This window comes from Oryzias latipes, chromosome 8 (assembly GCF_002234675.1).
Source record: "Oryzias latipes chromosome 8, ASM223467v1".
Classification (NCBI taxonomy): Eukaryota; Metazoa; Chordata; class Actinopteri; order Beloniformes; family Adrianichthyidae; genus Oryzias; species Oryzias latipes.
In genome coordinates, this window is record NC_019866.2 from 3,339,295 (window position 1) to 3,353,411 (window position 14,117).

General features: G+C 44.8%; 2 protein-coding genes across 5 annotated transcripts in view; one reads left to right on the forward strand and one right to left on the reverse strand.

Moving 5' to 3' along the window:
• LOC101167791 (excitatory amino acid transporter 2) overlaps window positions 1-7,862 on the reverse strand; it is a 23,546-nt gene extending 15,684 nt beyond the window's left edge. For 2 of the 4 annotated variants that reach the window (XM_020705059.2, XM_011477795.3), the window contains exons 1-2: window positions 7,776-7,862; window positions 2,335-2,450 (exon numbers count right to left, since the gene is read on the reverse strand). The gene's annotated coding sequence lies outside the window, so the exon portion shown is untranslated. Of the gene's footprint in view, window positions 1-2,334; window positions 2,616-2,714; window positions 2,815-7,775 lie in introns of all 4 variants that reach the window. The other 2 variants (XM_020705058.2, XM_020705057.2) reach the window with 2 other exon arrangements.
• A 126-nt stretch (window positions 7,863-7,988) lies between these two features.
• On the forward strand, window positions 7,989-13,913 carry LOC101163326. The gene is made up of 2 exons (XM_023957334.1): window positions 7,989-8,453; window positions 11,908-13,913. The coding sequence occupies exon 2, from the start codon at window positions 11,927-11,929 to the stop codon at window positions 13,298-13,300; it is 1,374 nt and encodes a 457-aa protein (XP_023813102.1). The 5' UTR covers window positions 7,989-8,453; window positions 11,908-11,926; the 3' UTR covers window positions 13,301-13,913.
• The last annotated feature ends 204 nt before the right edge of the window (window positions 13,914-14,117 follow it).

Genomic DNA, 14,117 nt, shown 5'->3' on the forward strand with positions numbered 1-14,117 from the left:
TGGTCTTTAAAGAACAAATTGCAGCTGCAACCTAAATGCATTGACTGGTTTGAATATTTGTAAAATCATACTGAAGGGTTGCCTTTTACTTTAAATGATAGAATCCATGCAGCTGAACTTGACTCATTCTTTAAATGTTTTAAGCTTGTTTCTATATAAATTGAACATCTTAAATAAAGTTTAGCCTAAATTACAAAAGGGGTTTATTCAAATATACCTCCGGTGTGTCACGGTTCATAAGCCCTGTTGTAAAAGTGTAATATGTCCGACACAAGAGGCATTCAGCTCTCATCCATTTGGTCAGCTGTTGGACAGGACAAGTTAAAAAAATAAATAATAAAAAATAAATTGAACATTTTTTAAAATCTTCCGCGGCGTTCCAATTTGCCGTCATCAAACAAACTCAATTATTTGAGTTATAATCTCTGCAGTGAAGACAAAGATCTGCACTTAGGATGAACAGCTGCCCGGGACACGTGCCTGGCCGACGGCGGCAGGGTTAAACAGTGTCTATTACCGCTGTCAGTGACTATCAGAGTCAATCAGATCAGGACTGCCGCTCAGAGATGGGATGTGACTGCAGAGGTCAAATGCTTCCGCTCTTGCTTTAACCTCTTGTAGAGTCAATGGGGAGACTCCTGAAGAGTTTCTGCCCGCAACTGTGTTAACTGAAGAAGAGGAACAAGTTATTGCCGTGCCTGCTGGCTTTTCTTCAGATCCTGTTCACTCCATCATCGTGGGGCTGCCAACTTGCTTTGTGATGGATCGTTGACCTTTTTAAGTTCCCAAATAAAGATTGGATGAAACTCTTCTAATGGAAGGAGATGCCTCTTATTCAAATGGGTTGTCCGCTTTCTCGCTGACCTCTAAAACGTTTAGGCTTATTTATTGGAACATTTGGAAAGAGACTGGAGGTCCCCAACGTATTTTTTCTGGTTATTTGGTTGGCTTAGCTGTTAAGGAATTTTACAACTATAATTATAGCAACTTTCTACACTTTATTGAGTGCAGATGCAGCCAAGGTGGAGTTCAGTAAAAGATATGCAGAGGCCACTGACTCCTGACTAGTTGACGGTTGGAGTCCCGCCTCAGGAAACATCTGACCCGGCGGGGACTCCTGCTTGACCTCTGAGGCAACAGTAATCATGAATCTTTACAGGGTCAACCCTCCAAAAGCCAAAACATGCTAGACTCGGCTAGGCCCCGTCAAAAGTTTTATTAGAGTTATTGAGAAGTCAGCTTTACTGCTAGGTCTGATAAAAATCATCAGCTGCTAAGCTTTTCTAAATAAAAGATTGATGGCGTGTGAGATCCGCCTCCCGGTTTATTTCTTTCACACGTTCATAGATGCCCAAAAGTCAAAGGCGGCTTGGAAAATGTTCAGATGTTGTAATGATGACTACCTCAATGAATCCGTCAAGATAAAATCCAAGCCTACGACACAATCTGAGGTGATTTATGTTGCTGCTTTCCTCCTCCCTGGTGGGCAAAGATTTATTCAATTCTTCAAGGGTTTTTGAAAGAAAATGTACCGTCCCCCCCCCCCCCCCCGTTGCATTTGAAAAATAAAAGCAGCTGAGAAATTTTAATTTTAGTTGAAACATTACTTTTCAAGCAAATTTGAGTCTTATTTTGAAATAATAACATTTAAAGTTTGACCATTTATTCAATAATTTGGTATAAAAAAAAGTTTAAATAAGAAATAAATATTTTTTGGGAGGGGGTTTATGTACTGGGCATTCAGTGTGAGAGCATGAAAGCCTTTGTGTGTGTGTGTGAGTGTTATTGAGAGTTTGTGAACACATGTCAAACGCACAAACCCCTCCCCTCCTCTCTCTTGCATGATAATCTCAGTGTATTAATCTGTTGTTTGAACTCCTTAAACACGGACTGTCGTTCACATCTGCTCTCTTCACCCTCGTAAAGCCCTGCTATTTATAAAGTCCCTCTTTTTCCCCTCGTTTGTTTCCTTTTTGATCTGTCATCGTCCTTTTTTTTCCCAATCACACATACATCGGGAAAACTGTGCTCGCCGTTGGCCTGGCAGAGAGTTCACGTTTCTGCTTTTAAATCCTCACGCCACTTGTCCAAGAACAGCAAAGATGCAGAATTCACAGCACTCAAAAAGTTGCAGATGATGAATTGAAAAAAAACAAACAAAACAAGCGAGACACTGAGACATCTCTTCTTATCGCAGCCATAAAACATCACAAGCTCATGATCACAAATGTCTTAGGAAAGAAGTTGGAACCCAGCTCTGCGCTGGTGGGTTTTCCACCTCTCTGGACACGCAGGGAGGTGGAAAACCTGCAGAAACGAGGCGACTCGGCTCACCTGATGTGCGTCGCTGTCTCCCATCCAACAAGAGTGAGGCATCGGGAGGGAACTCGGGGAGTGGGGATGTGGAGATGAAGAGGGGACGGGAGGCAAAGTCGCAGTCCTTGCGTCATCTGAGAAAATTTGCAGATTAATACAACAGCTTGGTGCTCTGAGCCCCCCCACCCTGCAGCATGTCACTCTCCTCCTCCTCCTCCCCCATCCTTTCTCTCCGTCTCACTCCCTTCCACTTTGCTCCTGCCTTGCTGCACACTTTGAAGGATGCATGTCACTTTGCGCTGCAGCAGAAGGAAGGAGGGCATGCTTTCGGTGATGAAGGAGAGCAAGTTTATGCAAAAACTCCAAAAAAAACAAAACGGCAATGTGTTAGTGCGTACCTGAGAGGGGAAGGGAGGTCAAGAATGCCCTCCCCTCCACAGGGGGGCGCCATGACTCTTCATGGACAGACCACACAGTAGCTGGAGTCTGGGATGCACCCTGACAGATATCGGTGTCAGTCATGAGGCCTCAAAGAGCTGGCAGCTCGAAGGCGGAGCTGCCACATTCCCCACATACAACATTCAGGCCTTTTTTTTTTTACTGTGAAGCTTCAGGAGTGGAGGTGAATGAGCAGCGAAGGTGGGAAATTTCAAGTAGTCAATAAAAGTTTTTTAAAAAGTGTCGTAAAGACTTCAGGCCTCTGGGCTTAAAAGGGCCTTATGACAGACCTGCAATTAGTTTATGAGCAAAACATCTCAACTGTCAAACGTGGGGCCGTAAAAGAAGGAGACGTGGCTGACACCGATGAGAAAACACTGCTCGGTGTGAAACCTACTCGTCCTCGCTGGCAAGGCGGAGACATGAAACTCAAGCTGATGAACAAAAAGCTCGCACACTAATAACAGCAGGGCTTAAAAACAGGAAACCGAAATAACCTACTTTAGACACAAACATCCCCTGCAAAAACGACGATGTTCCAACTCTTTTCCAAGCTACAACCTGTTTAAATAACTGTCATTTTAAACATAATTTACCAAATATTTTAAAAAAAGATGTTCAGAATGTCAGGAATCCGCTTCAGGACAAACCTCATAGTTTCATTTACCCAGAAAAATAGCAGCACAGGATTATTGACATCAACAAATAACTATTTACCAGCTAACAATAGAAACAGCAGCTCATGCTAACAATCCTTCATGTCGTGGTTATAAATGCTGCTGAACTGTTACTATTATCACGTCTATAACTGGTTCAATTACAACAAAAGCCAAAACACTTTAAATTTCAGGCCTGTGTAGAAAAGAGATCCAACATAGACTTCGTGCGCTCACAGTCTGGCAGGAGGTCCCACAGGACTGACAGATGGAGAGGGGCTAAATGGGAACAGGGGCTCGTACAACTGGAGCGGTGCCTCTATTGTGCAGTAGGTGCTCTGTAAGTCTATCCTCTACTAATTGCCAGAGCAGTTCAAACACAAAGTCTGCCTCTGAAATTCAACCCTGCGCTTGTTGTACAGTGGGTAAAGTTTACAATGTGTAACAGTTTGGCCTCTGGCGAAAAAAGGGGACAAAAACACGGCTTATGGCGGAAGACGGCAGGGAACGGACGGTGGCAAAAAGTTCACTGGAAGATGGGAGGATGAGGGCAAAACTGTAAATAGATGGCTCGCTGTTTAGGCTGCAGGTCTGATGTGTGGGTTTTGTGTGTTTAGAGGGACACTGAATGAAAGTGTAGCCGCTGTAGGTGGACCAAGTCCTGAAAGGAGACACTGAGGAGGGACAGATAAGGAGACCGGGACGAGTGGGTGAGAGGCAATGCGGGGAGGGGAAAGAGCGCCGTTAGAGAAGAGCAGACATGGGCAGGAAAATGTAAACACGACCAGCAGAGTGTTGGCACGCCGGCTCTGCAGACGTTTCAGAGAAATGACAGTTATCAGAGATGTCAGCCCCACCGGGGCAGAGTTGCGCCCGCTCCAACCTGTTCCCCTCCAGTGACCACACATTCCTCCCAAAGGGAATATTCCACACACTAATTTCAGGTTCCTGCTGGAAAGCCTTGTGTTGTTTGCATGTGTACAGTCTCATCAGTGTGTCTGTATCTCCAATCCCCCTCACTGACAGTTTGGGAGCAGGTCAATTTCACGTCAGGCTTGGCGTCCTGCGTCTGTCCAGACCAACACCTGTGCCGAACATGTCTGGGGAGGAGTGGGACGGCAGAACAAACGCCACAGATAGATTGAGAGCCAGACAGACAGCGAGGCAAAGAGACAGGAGGTGAGTCCTGCACCCCCCCTACATGTGGCTTTACCTTTGACCCTTTCCCTCTTCGCCACCAAGGCTGGCGACCGAGGCATTTCCAGGAGGCTCTGGCTAATTGGGTCAGATTGCGCAGAGAGGATCATTACTCCTGAAATTGGAAACACATGGCGCTTCACCTCAGTGTGTGCGTGCTGACGGTGGCTGTACGGCTTTCACTGGAGAGCCTTTTTTTTTTTTAGATGAAGAACTGGAGATTCATGGCTGAGAAGAACGATGATGAAAGTAAAAAAGAATCACAACAAACTCAGGAGGCAGAGACGTAAAGATAAAAGAGAGGAAACGGAAAAGAAGGGATAAGTGGAAGGTTTGAAACTCAGTTTGGAGTCGGTGGCTCTGCAACAGACGGACAGTCAGCTTCACCTCCACAGCGCAGCTATTTGAAATAATTGCCATAATAGCTGCCATCGAATTACACTCAGACCTGAGCTGGAAATGAAGGATGTCCAGGGCACAGGCAGTGAGTGGATGGGTGGTGGTGCTCTGATTTCACCCCAGAGGTGGATGGCAACAGAAGTGACATCTGGAAACTCCAAAATGCTCGTTTAAGGAAGTTAGTCATTGGAAACTGACATTGCATCGATTCTTCAGGGGAACAAGAACCAGCAGAAGCCTTAAAAGCCAAACATCGATGTGTAATAACTGTAAAGTTATTTTGTGTAGTTTCAGTGGTAGACCGTCAAATGTTAGTGCCTCCTATAAGGAAAACTTCCTCCGGGGAATAAACTGTTTTAAGGTAATTCCCTTAATCCCATTCATTATGAAATGAACCGGATTACATTTGTGTGTCTCGGTTAAACTTTAGGAGGCCAGGAAAGGTTAAAGCCCTTTTAATCCCTGACCGACTGCCACTCCTGTCCACATCTTTTTATTGCTCCTCGTATCCAACTTTCACTGATGCTCCCCGAGGCGGAAATTTCTGAGACAAGTCCAGGCAGGGATGGAGATAGAAAAGGTTATGGAGTCTTTGTGGTGGTGTTGATGATAAACTGGAGAGCCTTGTGTTGTTTTAAAGAAGATGAGACGGTTGTGAAAGAGTGTGTGAGTGTGTGGGAGTCGGTGCAATCAGTCAATGAGTGCAGGAACATCAAAAATTCCTTCCGTCTGAGGGCATTGACTGCGTTAAATGTCTCCGTCCCCGACTGAAGACTGCACTTCAGTCTGTCTGCCTATACAGAAGTGACCCGTTTGGCGGCTTGAAAACCCCTTTTCATGATCCCCGTCTCTTTCTGCGTCTCCTCTCTGGTCCCTATCTCTCCCATCCCCAAACTCTTTCATGAGCAGTCTCTCAGGGGCAGGGATGTAACACAAACCTGCACCCTATTGTCTCCATTCTTCTCCTTATCCTTTCATCTTTTTAAACATTCAGGGGAAAGGGTTTTGGTGAGATGGAAACCACTACTTGGTAAAGGAAAGAAAGAGATAGCATGTGAGAGAGAGTGATAGAGAAACAGGGTAGGCAGCAGCAGGGGGAGGCAGAAACCCCCCCCTCTTTGCTCATCCGCCAGTTTATAACTCTCCTTTTCAACAAGACCATTCAAGGTGGGGAGGCTCAGTGGATGTGCTATTCTTGCGGGTCAATAGCATTGAACCCTTGGTTGGTGTGTGCTGTGCCGAGGACCCAGTGAACTGTGTGCCGCCCTGTGTGTCCTCCATTTACCCTTCGTCTGTCTCCTTTTCGACCCCCCCCCCCACAGAGCAGCCAGTCTGAAGTGTCTGCTTTTATTAACAGACGGACCACAAAGACGTCTCTGGATGCTGCTGCTGCTTCACAGCGACTTTGCAGCATTTCATCAGAGACACACGCAGCGGAATTTAGTCTGAACGGGTGGGTTTAGGGTTGGAGCTGATCTCGATCTGTGCGAAAACACAAAAATAACAAACATTCATAAGAGCAAAGCGACAACAGAGACGCAGCAGGATCAGTCGCTGCCGAACGAAACGCACTTAACCTGCGTTAAGAGACATGCTGGATCTTGGGACAAACTTTAAACATCCATGGGAAATCCTTTTTCTGACAACCATGCTCATGATTCACATTTATGGTATTTCAGGATGTGTCTGCTGCCCCTGCCTAAGAAAGGAATCCATTGACAGATTCCAGGCCAAAACCACATTTGAGAGATTTGGAAGATTTTAAACTAACTTATTCAGGCGGTTATCAGTGTGAAAAACTGTAGGAAGAAATTAAATCAAACCCTTTAAAAGCCAAGAAAGAAATATACTCTGGCTATTTTTATGTGCAATGAAATATAAATCTAAATGCAATTTTGCTACATCTAATAATCTTAATTAATAAAAAAGTTATTTGCAGGAAAATACACAGTTATAATTATTTTAAAAGTGCTCCAGTCAAATTTCAAAGGTTTACAAAACATTCAAGGCTTCGCAATATTCTTTTTTAATTTGGAGATTTTGAAATATCTCACTTAAAAATGGACCTAACTGGTTCCATAATAGAAACTAAAACTCAAATCTTTACATCTAAAAGTGCTGACAAGTATTGAAATGGAATAATGAAGTGTTTCTCTGCTCAGAGGCCCCAGGAGTTAACGTCGGGGGCCCAACGCTGAGTCTCCAGATCTGTAAATTCAGTTTACTTTAGGGGAAAAAAAATGTGTGATGATTTCAGCTTCATCACAGCCAGGATAATCTGCCAAACAGGAAACAATCCAGATCTGGCATTTGAACCGAAAGTCATATCCTGAGGTCTGATTGTGCCAAAAGGGATCATGTTGCATTCTTTAAGGCCGCAGATGAAGAAAACCTTGAAAGAATCTTGCTACTTAACCTTTAACCGTAAGTGGAGACAAGTATTTAACCACTTAGTTAAAAAGTAAAAAAAAAATAAAATAAAATATATATATATATATATATATATATATATATATATAAATCTTTTTTTTTCTTCAGATTTCATGTTAAAGAAAATGCCACGAAAGCACAGGAGATAATTGGAGATAGGCAAATATGATTTGTGTTTTCAGTTTTTATTGCTAACGGCCCGTTTTTAGCTAATTTTGCGAACGAAATTCGAAGTTGTTGCCTTTTTACGCCAATGAATATTTTCCTAACGAAATATTTTATTTATGTATTGGTTTTTCATACTTTAAATTGAAGATTTGGTCTCCATCTGCAACTTACCAACCTCGCCTCGTTTCTGCGATTCCTGGGAGAGTGGCAGGCATCGTCAAATTCGTCAAACGCACCAAGAACAAGCACCGGAAGTAGCTAGTCTTACCTTTGAAAATAAAAGTCTGAGTGCTGATTGGAAGCCTCATCACGGCTGGGATATTTAAAGTTCGTTTTACTTTGAAAGTGCAAACCAGAAGTTACATTTTCAACGGATGGAAACTTTATTGAAGACACCAGTCTGCCTTGACGCGTTTCAGCCGGAGTTGGGCTCATTTGGAAAACTTCGGCGCTGCACTCGCGCACATTTTAGCTGTCATGGTCTCTCGTGCGTGTCTTGTAGGACTACAAATATTCTAAGAGCTACATAAGCAATTGTAGCCTTTTTTGAGGACTTTTTTTTGGGTTTATTCTAGTAACTTGCAGTGGAAACCCTCCCTGGATTTGTTAGCAACTAACTTTTTTCACCCTTTATTTTTTTCAATCTCCAACCGGCCGATTCCGATTCTGGTGCCAAAACGCGGACTGTTAGACGGAAGACAAAAATGCTACCGATTACTTTCGATGCCACAAAGTGAAAACGCGAAGGTGTTTGTTTATTTTTCCAACCAGTTGAGTAACTGGCGACAGGACTCCATAATCAATGTGGTGTCAGCTGGAAGGACGCGGGGTCCGGATCTCACCTAAACGGTACGACTTTAAACCATTTACGCAGGCCTTAAACTGTGCACACAACCCAACATTTGTCCATTTTTTCCTTTAAATTTGCCCCAAACTCTAATCTATGGAACCACTAAGGCATTCAGGCGGTGACAGATGTTAGTTTTTAAACGCGCGCAACTTTTGCGTAAACACAATTAGGTCTATTTCTGAACCGCCTTCACCCTGGAACTAGTTGAGTCATTTCTGTTTATTCAATGGATTTTTTTCACTATTCTGTTTCTTTTAGACATGAAAGGAGTTTGGTATCCACTAATTCCTAATAAATTGAAGGTTTTCCTTGGCAGTCCCGCTGCTTTACGCGTTTTTTTTACCCACTTGTTTTCTTTGGCGCGACTGTGGTGAAGTGGAAGCCACCGAGTTCGCCCGCAGGTAGATCCCACAACCTCCAGCTGATCCCTCAGAGCTGATATTGCGTGCTTATGCGGGGCTGCGGGCGCAGAGTGGGTGGCAGCGTGGGGAAGGAAACACGCAGGGAGAAAGCTCCTCAACTCGGAGACAACTTGATTAGTAATGTCATTTTGTTTGCGTTTCAAGTGAAGTAGAAGTGCGGAGGGGCCACAGTGGAGCCTGGACATGATCACAGAGCTGGAATTAATGAGCTGTTTGCGCAGTGGGACGGCAGGGCGCACATGTAAATGCCTGGTTTCTCTCTTTTTTTCCTTAAGAGAGAGGGAGACAAACGTTGATCTGCCTGTTTTTCTTTTTTTCCTGACAATGCAGCCTGCAGAGTTCTGAAAGTGTTTCAGGAAAACTTCCTCCTGTCCTCTAAGCCTGCGGACAGGTCACAACTTCAAAAGAAAGGGGATTAAGGGGGATGCATTCCTAACACCAACAGAATGCATCATCTCTGTCAGATTGATGTGGCTGATAGTAGCCACACATGGAGAAGAGGATTAGCTTAATTGCTCTGTAAACAGCATAGTAGCCACAGCAAGGTGTGGAGCTGCTTACTGGCATCATTTTCCTAAGGGTGGGTAGCAGCCAGAAACATTTAGTGTCATAATCCTCCAATTCCTCTTCTTTTATTCCCACTAGTAGCTATTTATCAGAAAAAAACTATTATTTAAGTCATGACTAATGAAAAATTTCTTCTGGTCAGTAGACGAAACTCTGAGCCGAATGATAATTTGGAGGACTGAGCAAAAAAACAAGCAAAGTGAACCAGAGGTCAGCTCAAAAAAAGTTTGGTTTTCCTAGAAGACATTCAGGGAATGCGGGAACATTGTTTTGCAGTTTTGAAACAAGTTGCAACTCTACATTTTTTCTGCTTCTAAGCATCTATGAAGGTCTGAAGCCATCTGAGCCATTGAGCATGCCGTCAACTGTGCTAAATAAAACACAGCATCACTGCAGTTCACGGAGGCCTCGCGCAGAACGTCCGCTTTTCGTCTTTATCTCAAAAGTTGCTCCTCTTTTTCTTATTTTCCTAGCCTCATTTGGAAGAGAGCTAAGACTAGGAACAATTTGTCAGACAGAGTACAGGTTTACTTTTCAGAGACGGAGTTTATCGAGAGCTTGGGTCTGATCCAGAGCGCGGGAGCACGCCGTGGGCCTCGTCGAGCCTCGCAGGCAAATGATGCGTGTCACTGTAGCAAATGGAGCATGGCGAAGAAGTGCTGCTCCTGTTTTACAAAGACGCCCCTCACTTTGGAGCCTGCCTGTCTGATCTGTGTGCGTCTGAATGCCCCAAAAGAGTGTAATCTCCCAACTTTTCCAGAGTTGCACAATTTCTTCCTGCTCATTCGGACTGTCACTCACCTTCTATCATTATGCAATTTGCATAACTGTATACCTATAGGAGTGATTTACCATGAAGATTGATTTACCATGCATGCTTCCTTAATGACAGCAAACATTTGGCAGGCTCTGCACGTTTACTTGTAGTGAGGACAAACACGGCGGTGCACACTTTGATGTGATTTATTGTATGTTTGGAAAAGGTGCCTTGAGCAGAGGTGACTGCATGAGTGATGCGTGGACCAAACCTTGTTGCTCCCCGCCAGCTGCATTGTGTCAGGGGTGTGGCCCCCGCGGAGCTCAGGTCTCGTCACTGAGGGGATTTCTTTTTTTTTTTTGTCCGCAGACACACTCGCTGATAGCCACCGATGATGCATCTGCTCAGTCACCCTCACACACCCGCGGAGGCAAACACAAACATGACACTACCAAACAAACACAACCATGACAACTACCTTTTTCACAAATACCTCACTTTTTTTGTTTTGTTTGACCACAAATCAGCATAACTCTGCAGAAACGCATCCTCTTTTGAAAGACCCGGCTGAGTAAATCCACACTCGCGCCGCTGCGTGGGCTGTTTGAATGCGCACCCTCTCTCTGTACCTGCCATAAGGACGCGTGACTGGAATATTTACCTTGTGAGTCACAGAGCAGCCCCACAGCAAAATCCAAGATGATTCACCCCTGCACGCCTCATTACCCGTAGTTTTGGGCACGCAACGTCAGAGATGATGACAACGATCCACCTGAAAAGTCCTCTGAATGGCAGGAAATGTTTATGTTTTTGTGGCGTTGTTTATCCCTACCGCTCCATTCATCCTCACACAAAAGAAAGGAAAAACGTGACTCGTCATTTCCAAAGCACGACTGAAGAGTTTAGAATCTTTGAGGCTCTAATAAAGCTGCTTTTATTTGCGTCATAATAAATCTTGAGCTATAATTTTTGAAAATCAGTAAGAAAAAATATTTTGTATCAAACATTTAACGACAAAAACTCTACTTCTCTGGCCTTTGACACATTTAGATATTTTGTGTTGTCCTTGAGTCTGCTTTTGCAAACCAGTTGCTCCGTTTTGGGTTCTTTGTGGGACAGTTAAAAGGGATTACCTTTTGCATATATGTGTATATATGTTTTATTTCTTTCTTTTATTCAAATATGCAATAGTCCTACCAATAATGCTTCTGTAATTACAGGCAGCTGCAGGTTTAGTGACTGCAGCCAAACACGTCCATAACTGGAAGAGTAACAGAGCAGTCATTAGCTTTCTGAGGGAAAACGGCTTTCACCTCCAGGCATGCTCTTCAAAAAATACCTGAGCACGCCTGCCTGCAGTGAGAACCATTTTCACAGTGGAAACCAAAGCTGCAGGTTTTCAGTGTTGGTGGCGTATTTTGCAGCGTTTTCTGGGTTTGAAGGTCAGCTCTAACGATCACCGGGGAAACCTACGCAGAGACAGGCTAACGTGATTCCACTTTGTGCCATTTTTCCACGATCTCTGCCAGAACCTTAAAGCCATACCTCAGCAGTTAAAGCTCCAGCCATAAAGCTGCAGGCCCCCAGTAAAACCGCTCATTTTATGTTCCAATTGGGGTACTTTATTTTACTATAAAAACCCACAGGTTGCATTGTATAAAGTTAACATTCTCTCCCCTCCCCTGTGTCTGCTCTTTCAACTTTCAGCTGAAACGTCTTGGGAGTGATGCACTGGCTTCCCTTGGTTACCATGGTGATTGCCTCGGCCCTGCCCTTTCCTCACAACCCTGTGTCCAGGATTGCTACTGTGACAGTGCAGACTGGGTCTGACAGCAGCAGCAGCAGCAGCAGCAGAGAGCAGCATCTCCACCCAGACGCCCAGCTCGCCGCTCCGCCGGTGGACTACAACCCCGCAGGCAATGCCTCGCAAACGGACTACAGCCAGCACGACAGCCAACAAAGCCTCCACAGCAGCGAAGACTTCCTTTATGGAGACTCCTCCACGTTCAAAGGGGAAGCACCGTATGGATCGCAGAGCATTCCAGGCAGCGATGACACAAGAACAATCAGTCTGGATGCTCCTACAACAGGAGCAGCGCTCGGGAGCCAGGATACGTCAGAGGATCGTTCTCTAACAAGGGACTCTGGGTCTGTCAGCAGCAGCAGACACGATTTCTCCATTTCTCAGGACTTTTCTAACAGCTACGATCTTAAGGACACTACAGTTACACCGTTGGAGGTTTCCACAGTGAAAATGCACGACGTTGTCAGTCCTGCTACCACACTAGAAGGTCAAAAAGGACCAGAAACAACCGCTCCGTTGAAAAAGATGAGATCAGCATCAAGGGGTGGGAGGACCAGGACAGGTTCAGCCGGCGAGACCTCGCCTTTGGAGGCGGGGCTGGACAACTTTCTGGATGGAGACGAGATGTTCCTGTATGCACACCCACGGGTTCTGTTCTCACCCTCTGCATTACCCCCAGAAGACCCCCCCCTTCTGCTGATGCTGGAGAACGACCTGATGAAGGACGGCGGGGATGTGGAGGAGCAGGAGGACATGGACGCACACATAGAGGGTCACGGCGACCGTGCCATTGAGAGGAGCGCCTCTCCGAATCTGACCGATGGCTCCAGGGATTCAGTCCGGGCGGTCAGACGGGATAAACGTTCAGAAGGTATTACGCGGCAGACTTTGGAGACGTCGGTGTGCCAATCGGAAAGCGGTTGGATCACAGATAAGCGGACTGCCATCGACCAGAAGGGAGACAACGTCACCATCTTACAAGAAGTTCAGACGCAAGCTGGGCCTATCAAACAGTACTTCTTTGAGACGCGCTGCAGCCAGGGGGAGCGTCAGGGCGGGGCTGCGGCGGGGAAGAGCGCGGCGAGCAGCACAGCCAGAAGAGGATGCTTGGGCGTGGATAAGAGACACTGGAACAGCCAGTGCAAGTCCAAGCAGTCCTTTGTCCGCGCTCTCACCCGGGACGACCAAAACAGGACCGGCTGGCGGTGGATTCGAATAGACTCGTCCTGCGTGTGCGTGCTGTTGTCCAGGACAAACCAGGCCAGGCATGTCTGGTCAAAGAAGGGGAGGGGCTAAGGTGGAGGTTTCCTCACAAGTGGCCATGCTTTTTCCCCCATCTTGGCTTTCTGCCACTCCCAGAAAACTATATATATATATATATATATATATATATATATATAGATAGATAGATAATTTTTGTAGCGAAGAAAAACAAAAAACAAGACGACCTCAATACGAAATCTTAGGGAAATGTGTTTTATAGGTGAGATTTTAAGTCCAGATGTTTTTGTATGATTTCTTTCATAACTTATTTTTGGATTAGTATGTAAGCATGTGTATGTCTTTGACATTAATATATTCCTTTTACATTTGTGTACAATACGAAAGCAGTATACCTACATGTAAGAAGCTATGTATATCCGCATGTATTTATAGAAGACTTCTTCATGCAGTAGTCGCTCCCCTAATGATTACTCCAGCCTCCGAGCTGCTCGGGTTACAAAAGCACGGAGCGCCACCTATTGAGTCTTCTCTATACTGCTCCGGACCCTTGTGAATAAAAGATGGAGAATGTTTTTTAACAAACCGCAGACAGAGCAGGATTCTTCTCCATCTATTCAGCTCAGGACTGTAAATCATGTGAAGCTACCATTTGTTCAAACATGGTAATAAAGTACCTTTGTATTCAGCTTTTGCACATTCATGCAGGCACCGGCTCATCTAGTAAAGATATTTCCTTCTCAGATTATCAGATTTAAGGAGATAAATATTGGTCTCTGCAATAAAATGAAGCACAATCCAGAAAAAAAGATGATCAGCAGACCCACCTGGATCCCTTTATTATTGTTTTTTTTTTCCATTGTACATCACCATAAGTATTCATCTTTTTTTT

Bases quoted from the DNA above. Each gene is read 5' to 3' on its own strand.
- LOC101163326 (XM_023957334.1), top strand. From the start codon at position 11,927: ATGCACTGGCTTCCCTTGGTTACCATGGTGATTGCCTCGGCCCTGCCC.